At 46.8% G+C, this 11551-nt stretch overlaps 1 protein-coding gene across 1 annotated transcript in view; it reads left to right on the top strand.

Annotated features, from left to right (window-relative positions):
• The window catches only part of LOC105004384 (liver carboxylesterase-like), a 32118-nt gene extending 23387 nt beyond the window's left edge, over positions 1-8731 (top strand). The window contains 5 exon segments of the mRNA XM_010861974.1: positions 1731-1811; positions 2174-2321; positions 6976-7107; positions 8027-8099; positions 8375-8731. Coding sequence (XP_010860276.1) covers positions 1731-1811; positions 2174-2321; positions 6976-7107; positions 8027-8099; positions 8375-8558 — 618 coding nt within the window. The 3' untranslated portion in view covers positions 8559-8731.
• Positions 8732-11551: the final 2820 nt, after the last annotated feature.

The following is an 11551-nucleotide window of genomic DNA, read 5'->3' as shown; positions in this document are numbered from 1 at the left end:
ATACAAGTTGACATTTCCATGGAAACCATCTCCAATGGTCCACACTGTCATCTGGGAGATGTAGCCCTGGGGACCCACGTCCCCACACACTCTGTGATTGTCCTCCCATCCATGGATCCTGAAATGCTGGTTCCGGGAGGGCTGGTGGAAATCGTCAGTGGGCAGATGAAACCCAAGGCCTGGACGGGGCCAGGGGCTCGGGAGTTCTGGAGAGTGAGGTCTGGGACCTGCAGCCTCTCACCTCGGGCTTGCTGTTTTCATGCTTTCCCCACTAATCACCCCTGGTCACCCATGCTCTCACTCATCTCACGTAAAGAGTCAGAGGAGCCTCCTTCCTCCTGGGTTAAAATTGACTTCAAAAGTTAGGAAGGGCTTTCCTTTCTGCCAAAGATAAACAAAGCCGGACACTAGGTGACGTGGTAACAGATTTGATTCAGTTACACCCCTGCTCTAGGGAAAAGATCCATCGTGAACTGAATCCAACCCCCGAAATGAAAGCCTGGAGCTTATTTAAGGAGTGGGTGGGAGTGGGGTGGGGTGGGGTGGATTGTCCATGTGACTGGACCACCTGGATTTGTTAGCTGGCATTTATCTGGAGAAGAAACAAACTTCTGTCTTTATGACAGGAGGCAGTGGTGTAAGTAGAATCAAGGCCCCCAGTGAAGTTAGGCTTTATCATCTCACAAGCACTGGAGGACAGAGCAAGAATTATCCCCTGCATGTTTGTTTTTCAGAGAGATGGCTCTCAGATCCTTGATGAAACAGCTTGGGGTGGAAGAGTTACATCTAAAGGGGCAAAAATTACAAGGTTTCTAAAGTAACTGCTCTAAGATGGGTTTCATGGTGTTGGCTGGAACAAAGTAAAATCTCCTGTCAGCCCAGAGCTCTTTAATGGGGCCTGCGGCCATCCTGGGGACATGGCCTTAAGCTTCCTGCAGCTGTCCTGGAGTTTGGTCAAGTCTCTTAGGACAGAGTTTTGATGGAGTCGTTATGTGCAGAGTTTTGTGGTTCTTCAGCACATTTTCAGAAGTTTTACGGAAGGACCAAAATCATAATGGCAGTATTTGGGGCTTTCTTAGTTATCTGACATGGCAGGGTATTTGTGGGGCTTTGTCCTCTGCCCCAGAGCCTTCCACTTCAACACTAGGCTGGCTGAAACCTTCCCTTTCTGTCTTGATGACCACTGTGGGACTCTAAGCCTAACTCTGTGTGTATGTGTCTTTATATATATATGTCTGCGTGTGTGTGTGTACATATGTATGTATGTATATGCTTCACTGGTGGCTCAGTAATAAAGAATCTGTCTGCCAGATGAGATGTGGGTTTGATCCCTGGGTCAGAAAGATTCCCCTGGAATAGGAAATGGCAACCCACTCCAGTATTCTGGAAAATCTCATGGACAGAAGAGACTGGAATGTCCATGGGGTCACAAAGAGTCAGACATGACTTAGAGACTGAGCATGCACACGTGTATCTGCTTGTGTGTGTGTGAACACACACACAAAGACTGGGACAGCTTCTGTTAACAATTACATTATTCTCTTTGCACTCCTTGATCTCTGGATATGAAAGTTCATTTGATTCATTGATTTTACCCAACTCATCAAAGACCCAAGCCCATCAAGACATGACAAAGTGACCTTCAGCCTGCATTAGATGCTCTCTTGGTCACTTTGATTTTTCCTGCCATTACCTATGATTTCACAATTGCTTAACCTTTGTTTTAATAGTTCATGAGATATCCACTCTCTGAAGACAAGCTGGACCAGAAGACAGCCACATCACTCGTGTGGCACTCCTACCCCATCCTGGTAAGAGGCCAGGAATCACAGGAACTCAGGGGTGTGAAGTTACAGCATGGCTTCTAAAGTGAAAATGAGGAAGTTGTTCACCTTTTCAGTGATTGCTTATTGCAATAGAGTTTTTCAGATAGCAAAGGACTGATTAAAAGTGGTTATCTCATGCCATTTTAGGGAGATGACTTAAGTTTATTTTGTGACTGTCAGAGGGTTTTACAAAAAAATTACCTAAATTAGATTTTGCTCGTGTGCATGAAAATCTACAGTTTTGTTTCCATGGCATAAATGGTTTTGTCTGCACAGATAATTGATAAGTCTGGCCTCCATTATGTATTTAATTTTAACAGTGGTTACTTTCACTCAATCTATTTCAGAGCATTCCTGAGGAACTGGCTCCAGTGGCCACTGACAAGTATTTAGGAGGGACAGACGACCCTGTCAAAAAGAAAGGCCTGTTCCTGGACTTGATAGCAGATGTGATGTTTGGTGTCCCGTCTGTGAACGTGGCCCGTCGCCACAGAGGTGAGTCCCGCACACTGAACAGGAGGAGGTCCCCACCCAGCCACCATCACTGACTCCTGCCCGGACCATGGCACAAGCACACAGGTGGAACCTGCTGAGGGTCATCCATCCAAAACTGATTGCATCCGGGGCATTGTCCTATTTTGGTTTCCACCAGAAGCAGACTCTGAGGAAGGATCTAAATGCAGGTAGTGTATTTGGGGGTGATCCCAGATAACACTGGTAGAGGAGTGGAGAAGTGACACGGATGGACAAGGAAGTCAGTCTACACTGTGCTGTCAAGCGAGCATCCAGCATGGACACCTGGGGCTCTGGGAAACCAGCAGAAGACGTGGCTCGGGATTCTCCCCAGTCAGTGGCAAGAGAACTGGGCTATTTATGCTCCAAATTCCATGAGTCATCGGTTGAAGGCTATTCCCAGGGGCAGTTAATTCCCTGGTGCTTTGACCTTCTGCACACGTGGGCAGAGTGGTCTCTGGCTACCAAAGACCTCAGAAAGAGCTGCAGATATGGGAGGTAGAACTCAGGCCAGTGTGCCGGGAAGCAGAGAACATGGGGAAGCACCGATAGCCTCTGCCCAGGGGCCCCTCACCTGAATTACAGTAGTCTGTGGGGCCACAGGGCACATATTGGAGGTTTTGACTTAGAAGCCTTCCAAGGTCAGAGCTAGCTGCAAACTAGTTTGTTAGCCAGTGGAGCTGGGATAGCATGAGGCCAAGCATAGGATCAGGAGTGTTGTCTGGGGGACTTCACTGATGATCTGTGGTTAAGACTGTGCTTCCAAGGCAGAGGGCAGGGGTTCGAGCCTTGATCAGGGAACTTATATCCCGCATGCTGTGGGCTGCAGCCATAAAAAAGGAGTGTTGTCTGGGACCAAGAAAGTGCAAAGGACTGAGCACCAGAAGAGTAGGAGCAGGTGATCTGGTAAATGTCAATGTCTGCGGCCAACTTAAATTTATCCCAGTGTGTGCTGTGTCTACCACAGGACCTTCCAACATTGACCCCAAGTCTGTGTGGGGTGTGAGGTCAGGGATGGATGAGCCCACCCGGAGAAGAGGTGATCCTTTTGGGTACCTTTTGAGTTCCTCACAGGACCCTTCCTTTCCTGGAGCCCTCACTCACCTAGTCTGCAAGCCAGGAGATGGTGCTTTGGTCCAGACCTCTCTGCATAACTGTGCTAGGAGGGTTTTAAACTTGGAGACTTTATAAACAAATAAAATATTGCTACAGCTGACATATTCTGTCCCCAAACATTCACTGATTTGGAGGTGCTAGCTACCACTTCCTCCTTCCTAAGGTCCTGATGACCATGCAGGGGCTGCCTGGAGTCAGATCTTTCACGTACTTGGTCTTGCTTATTGCTGTGTGTCTGATATTAGTATCGCTGTCTGCATCCATGCCACTCCCAGCCATGCTAGGCTTGAGTTTTCTTTTATCTGACTTCTCATGACTGTTTTTTTATTCTGTTTTTTACACTTTTGATTTTATTTTGAAGTGTACCCAGTTACCCATCCTGTGATCATTTCAGATGGACAGCAGAGAGACTCAGTCATATATGTACATGACATTTCACGACTTGAATTCAGGGTCTTATTGCCAGCACTTCTTGGAGTTTATCAATGTTATGTTTTCATTGTTGTATTTCTCTCAATCTCTTTTTGATTAAAAAAACGTGTTACTCTAAAAGAAAAAAGCGTTTTCTGAATATGAATTAATCTTACCATTGTAGAATTTTTTGAAAATAAGGGAACATATGCAGACGCAACTATGTATCACTCATAATTCCTTCACTGAAAGTATCAGTTATAAAGGTTTGACATATTTTCTTTGATTAATCTTTCCATATCTTATGTATAATTTTAAAATTAATTATGTTGTTCACGAAACACTGTATTGTTGTCATTTCCTCACTGTCAGTACTGTTTTCTGAAAAATCTCAATTATTTCATGGCATGAAGGGTTAAGTTTCCTTTAGTGTCCCTGTCCTAGTGGGTATTTAGCCAGGCTGCTCGTGTTGAGGCTCCACACAGCATCGCACTCAGCCTCACGTGCAGATCTCTTTAGCCAAGTCTCAAATCATTTTCTTGGCGTTGGATTTAGAAGTGAAACTATTAAGCTGGGCTGTTGGAGCATTTGAATGTTCTTGATACATTTTGTGAAATTTCTTTCCAGTGTGTGAGAGTGCAAATTTCTTAATTATCTCACTTGGGATAGTCAGATGAAAAGAGTAAAGATAATGCTGCCAATTTTACATAAGTCCTTCCTCACCGAAAAAAGGAGAACATCACTTTGTTTTAGTTTACATATTTTTTATTCCTAGCTTTCTCCCACCTCCTTCTTCTCTTGGAGCTCCTAAGTGTTATTATTGAAATCTCTGTCCTACGTTTCTGTGAAGATTATGTTGTGATTTTGGGAAATTTTTTTTTTAAATAAATCTCAATAGTTTAAGGTGAAACAGTAAAAAAACAAAAAAAACAAACAAAAAAAAAAACAATAAGAGGAAGGGAAAGAAGATGATCATAACTGAGTTCTGTCACTCACACTAGGTCTTTCTTGTGTGGCTGGGTTCTGAGTTTCTTTCTCTTTTTTGCCCACACTATGCAGCATACTAGAGCCTGGTTCCCTGAGCAGGGATTGAACCTGCGCCCCCTGCAGCTGAAGTGCAGAGTATTAATCACTGGAACACCAGGGATGTCCCCTGATTCTAACACTTCGGAGTGGCAGAAGCAAGAGTAAACACTGTCGATACAGCAATTTCTGCTTGACCCTGAAGCACCTGTTTAGCACGTGGATTATGGAACCATGGAAGGATTGTTTGTTCCAAACAACACCTCTTGCTAAACTAAGGGTGACATGATGGGGTGGAAAAAGGAGGCAACTAAAGTATTCTACACCCTCCTGTCAGGGTGGTGTATATTGTTACACCATAGAGTGGACAAATATTTAATAATATAAAGAAATTATTATAGTAATTACAAAACTACATATCCAATAACACCCTTATTTTTTATATGTGTGCTAAAATATTAGAAGGTTTCTCTGAGCAGTACGATTACAAGTGATCATTTTGTTCATTTTCCCTTTTTCTGCATTTTCCAAAGGTGATAATGTCAAAAAGCAGGGAGAAGTTATGATATTCCGCACCAGTCTGCCTTGGGGCCTGACCCTTCCCCATTACAGTCACTGGCTGTGGCATAACGATCAGTGCAAAGCACAGAGCTCCCCAGGTGGGGGGCCCACGAGTTAGCCCTGAAGGAACAAGATGGGCATCTCTGCTGAAGCATCAGCAGAGAAAGTAACATCTTCTTGGGGCTACAAGAAAGGCTGAAGAGAGGGGAGACGGGAGGCGAGGAGAGAGGGACTGTCCCCTTCCTCAGCCCCTTCTCCCTTCTGCCACTGCTGCACATTCCCTGAGCCACGAAGGAAGCAGGACACGTGAGAGGATGGACAAAAAGGAAATACTGGATTGAGGTTTCCTGGGACACAGGGAGTAAATTGTCCTCTTCTACATAGGTTTGTGTTTCAATATCTGCACTTTCAGGCTGCTGCTGCTGCTGCTAAGTCGCTTCAGTTGTGTCCGACTCTGTGCGACCCCATAGACGGCAGCCCACCAGGCTCCCCCGTCCCTGGGATTCTCCAAGCAAGAACACTGGAGTTGGTTGCCATTTCCTTCTCCAGTGCATGAAAGTGAAAAGTGAAAGTGAAGTCGCTCAGTCGTATCCGACTCTTAGCGACCCCACGGACAGCAGCCCACCAGGCTCCTCCGTCCATGGGATTTTCCAGGCAAGAGTACTGGAGTGGGATGCCATTGCCTTCTCCGCACTTTCAGGCTAGCAACTTGAATTTCCTTGAATTTGTTCCACTCTTAGTAGGTGAAAAAAACACTGGAAACTCTCAAAAGTAGGCAGAATCGAAGGCACCTGTTGTGCTGCAGGTATTCTCCACAGGAATGAAAAGAAACCCGCTCTCAAAGAAATGTGGACTTCCCAGGTGGCGCTAGTGGTAAAGAATCAAGAGACATAAGAGATGCTGGTGTGATCCCTGGGTTGGGAAGATCCCCTGGAGAAGGGCATGGCAACCCACTCCAGTATTATTGCCTAGAGAATCCCATGGACAGAGAAGCCTGGCGGGCTATAGTCCATAGAGTGGCAAAGACTCAGACAAGACTGAAACGCCTTAGCACACTCGTATCCGTGAAATGTAGTGGTATTTCTGTGTGCATAAACTGTATGTATCTAGACGTTCTGGGGTGTCAGTGCATGGGTAGGCAGAGACGTTCACATGTATTGACTCAAGGCCTCTATAATGATAGTTATTTTGAATCATTTTCCTCAGAGTTTCAACATTCCTTCATTCATTCAGTAAACACCTGGCTCCATCTAGTTCTACCTCCACCACTAATACACCCTTAAGTCATAGAATTTTTCCCAACCTCTTCCTCTACTGTGCTAATAACCAGGGGCTTCCTGCAGGGACACAGAGCGTCCGGCACACAGTTGGTTCTCACAGTGGGCAGCTGCTAATAATATTGTTGTTGTTCACTCAGGACCAGGTGTGCCACCAATTTCCTGACTGCTCATGCCCTCTTGAGACCTCGATACCATGCAGGTGTGCGTCCGCTGAAATGAACTGTGCATGAATCCATGTCTTACAGATGCTGGAGCCCCAACCTACATGTATGAGTTTCGTTATCACCCAAGCTTCTCAGCAGAGCTGAAACCAAAGACGGTGATGGGGGACCATGGGGATGAGCTCTTCTCTGTCTTCGGGGCTCCCTTTCTGAAAGGTAATGGCCCTTTGATGACTATAGCTTGGAGTTAGAAGATCGGGGTTCAAGTTTTGATTTGGTGACTTTGGACAGTTCCTCCTTCTCTCCAGGTCTTACTTTCACCAAAACAGCCTTGAAGGACAAAGACTCCCAACCTTTTTTTGGCTCTAATGCATGTGATGGAGAATGAGTATCCTTGGGCCTTCACCCATGATCGCTCTAAGAATCCAAACCTGGGCATCAGCAAGTCAAGCTTAAAGTGTGCTTGAATAACCCAAGATCTTCTTAAATGCAGGGTCACCCACAGGGCCGTGCTCAGGGCTAGAAGGCCACCACTCACTCCACACTCATAAGAGCATATGAGAATGTGAGTGAGAGTAAGGTTAGAACTGCTGTTAACCTTGAACAAGGACTAAGTGTGTGTGCCTGTATATCCAACCATCCATCTAAAGCTCATATCTTTTAAAAATAAATATAATTTAAATTATAATATTTTAAGGAATACCACTCACAAGTGTCCTTAAGTCTTTAATGTCTTCACCATCAGCAGTTATAGACAACTTGTGTGTGACACACCCCAGGGCTGTGCCTCTGCACACTTCTTGATGGATGACTATTTGGGGATCTTGCAGCTTGGTTATTTTTCAGATTCTGTAAAAACGTGTGTGGATCAAGGAAGCTGAGAAAAGACCCAAAGGAGAGCATCCTGGGAGATGGGGTTAGTCTAGCAGAACCCATTTGCACCGAGTCCAGTGTCAGTAGGTGACAGTCAAGCTTAAAGTGTGCTTGAATAACCCAAGATCTTCTTAAAATGCAGTTTTTGACTCAGTAAGTCTGGAGTAAGGGCCCCTTTTCTGAATTTCTAGCAAGTTCTCAAGGGCTGCTATTGCCCACAAATCATACTTTGAGTAGCAATGGCTTTGTCTCCTCCTCACAGATGGTGCCTCAGAAGAGGAGATCAATCTCAGCAAGATGGTGATGAAATTCTGGGCCAACTTTGCTCGGAATGGGTGAGCTTCTGGCAGACATGGAGCGGGGTTGGGAAGGAACAGGGTGTGTCTGTTGGGTAGGGGAGCTTCCAACATGTGATGGTCAAAAGCCCGGCCATGTGACCTCTGACATGAGAGCTCCCTGTGGTGGACTGGCTGCCCAAAACATGGTCAGCCTCCTGTCTCTGGCGGAATATGAGCCTTTGGCAGAAATGAAGCCACGAGGTCCCTGACCATCTCAGAGGGTTGTTGGGACCACACTGTTGCTTTGGTGAATTTCTATTGATTTGTTTCAGGAACCCCAATGGGGAGGGGCTTCCCCATTGGCCGGTATATGATCATAAAGAAGGGTACCTTCAGATTGGCGTCAACACTCGGGAAGCCGAGAAGCTGAAAGACAAGGAAGTGGCTTTCTGGAATGAGCTTCTTTCCAGGGAGGTGGCAAAGAAGGCACCACACTTAAAACATGTTGAGCTGTAAACAGGAGGCTCGACTGGGTCCCCAGATGGAGGTTTCTCTAGAAGTGTTTATGTGCCAGAGGCGTCTTATTGTGGAGGCTGAGGAATTATCCGATGGGAGCGGCAGAGGTCAAGGAGGGGGAGTTTCTGTTTCTGTGGCCTCAATTTGGAAATAAACGTTCTTTTGGAGACCAAGTCAATGTCTTTGTCTTGCGCTGGAATAGTCATCCTCCTCAGTGAGAGAAGGATGAAGGCAGTGGGCACCATCGGCAGGAAGGTGCTCTGGCCGTTCTGGCTTGACCTCTGGACGTGCAGAGTGGAGCGGGCTGGGCCCTGGGAGGTGCTGAGGGGGACGCTGCATCGCTCCATGTCTCAGGGCCATCCACAACTCCAATGAGAGGATGTGGGGGACCAGAGTGCCGTGTCCCCCTCCTCCATGCAGAGGTGCCTGTAGAGATGAAGGCGACACAGACTGAGGATGTCCTGGAGTGGGAAAGAGGGGGACGGGGCATGGCGACATGTGGCATGGCTGCCTGGCCCTTACTGGCCCTCCCACAGGTCTACAGTGCTTTCTTCAACTTACGTGTTATCCTTCCAGGCCCCTCCCTGGGGCCATCTCTTCCAACAACTCATATGAACCCTCTCTGCGGCCTGAACCACATCAGATCCAAGCAGTGACCACACTGAAGTGAGTCCCAGGAGTATCACCTGAAAACTGTCTCTTTCAGATTTCCTGGAGTGATTTCTGGCTTCTCCTGGGCTGCAGAAATCTCTAAGAAATGCCACTCCCACCTTAACCCACAAAAATTATATTATCCTTAAAGTCCTGACCTTTTCTGACTGTTTCAGAGAGGCTACAAGGAAAACCATTACCCTGAAGTGTCAGGGAAATGGGCTCCGTGGAGGAGAGATGGGATGCGAAAACTGGCTGACCATCTGCCAACAGGTGGGAGATGGAGTCACTGCACATGTGAGTAGAATGAGTCGAAAATGTGAATCAACTGCTAAAGGCCGATGGTGGGCAAGTATGGGAGTATACAGTCCTTAGGAGCATGGACCCATAGGGGAGTTTACACTCATTGCAGGCCCTTCTCCCTGGACCCCAAAAAGGGACCCATGAGAAATGCTGGTAACAGGTAGTACTTGTTATTCTTATGTGACTAAGTCATGTCCGGCTCTTCTCAACCATGGACTATAAACGGTTAGGCTTCTCTGTCCATGGGATTCTCCAGGCCAGACTACTGGAGTGGGTTGCCATTTCATTCTCCAGAGGAGCTTCCCAACCCAGGGATCCAACACATGTCTCCTGCATTGACAGGCAGGTTCTTTACCACTCAGCCACAGCAGAATCCCTTTCTCTTGGGTTGAACATCAAGTAGCAATTCCCTCCAGCAAACACCAGGAGGCAGAACACCTGGAATGGATTACATTCACTTAGCACACCCTGCTCCTTAGTAACCACCACCAGGCTCTCCCGCTGCTGCTACTGCTGCTGCTGCTAAGTCGCTTCAGTCGTGTCTGACTCTGTGCAACCCCAGAGACGGCAGCCCAGCAGGCTCCCCCATCCCTGGGATTCTCCAGGCAAGAACACTGGAGTGGGTGGCCATTTCCTTATCCAATGCATGAAAGTGAAAAGTGAAAGTGAAGTTGCTCAGTCGTGTCCGACTCTTCCAGACCCCATGGACTGCAGCCCACCAGGCTCCTCTGTCCATGGGATTTTCCAGGCAAGAGTACTGGAGTGGGGTGCCATTGCCTTCTCCTCCAGGCTCTCCTACCACTGAATAAACAACAGCAAACAGAGGAAAACATGAAATCCTTCCTTTGTAACCAAGTCTCAGGTACACTCACCCTTCCTTGACAATGGCTATCAAATTCCCTTCAAATTCAAGTCAGTATGTGGATTTCCACTAGGTTTGAGGGAAGGCAGCTTTCAGCCTGACCTAGGGAGGAATTTGCAAAGATTCAGAGTCCGGCCACTGCAAGGTCCTGTCAGGGGTCCTGTCAGTAGCACTGGGAAAGCCAAAACTGCTGTTTCCTGTGAGGAGGAGGGGAGGAGAGCCCCTCCAGGCATGTGTGGTCCACACAATGGGGCATTGGTGACGTGTATCCGGAACAGGTGCACACCTTCAGTGAATATACGTGCAGCTTATAAACATTTCTAATGCTAGTAATTTGTTCTTCACATATTCAGGTGAATATATCTGTTGAAGGAAAAATGGGTTTGATATATTTTGTTTCAAAAAAAGTTTTAGAAATCCTTTTATTGACCAAAGTTTGAAATTGAGGTGTAAAAAAAAAATAGATTTTTTTTCCCCGTGGTGTTTTAGAAGCCAGCCCTGTGTAGATGTCAAGCAAGAGGTGTGTTGGATTTCATCCCCTCCAAGTAGTTTTCCAGGCTCTCACCAAAACTGAGTTTGCAGGGATTCCCAGAAAAGGAAAATGAGGAATTGAAAACTTTCTCTGCAAACCATACTCTTAACACCAATAGAGTGAATCCTGCCATTGTCTGATGCCCTAATCATCTGGATGATGCTTTCATTTTGAGCCGAGAAGCTGAAGATATGAGAGGTGACCACAATGAATAGGGGTGTGAGGGGGCTACTATCTGGTCCAGAACCCAGGTCTCTGGGCTTCCACTCCAGTTCGTCACCCCAGTCCTCATGGTCATGAAATTTCTGTGTCCAAGACAAACAAAGGAAAACAGGGCCAGAATAAAGTCAACAACTTTTATTTCCACTCAGGAATTTCATAGAAACAGGAATGTGGCGTCGAGTCAGGTTGTATGAAAAAGAATAAACTGCAGGTTTGCCCTGGTTGCTCTGTGGACACGTGGGGCAGGGTCTCCCCTACGTCAGGCACAGCAGCTGCACTTGTCAAAGGCCCCTTTGCAGACATAGTCCTGGCATACTTGGCACAGCCCACGGGTCTGCAGGAGCAGCAGCCTGGGGAGGCAACGGCAAGGTAACGTCAGAGCACATGTTACCCAGCAACACCCTTCCCACCAGCAGGCCTGAC

This window comes from Bison bison, unplaced genomic scaffold (genome assembly GCF_000754665.1).
Source record: "Bison bison bison isolate TAMUID 2011002044 unplaced genomic scaffold, Bison_UMD1.0 scf7180017864473, whole genome shotgun sequence".
Taxonomy (NCBI): Eukaryota; Metazoa; Chordata; class Mammalia; order Artiodactyla; family Bovidae; genus Bison; species Bison bison.
The sequence above is the reverse complement of the archived record's forward strand: the minus strand, read 5'-3'. Positions and strand labels throughout refer to the sequence as shown.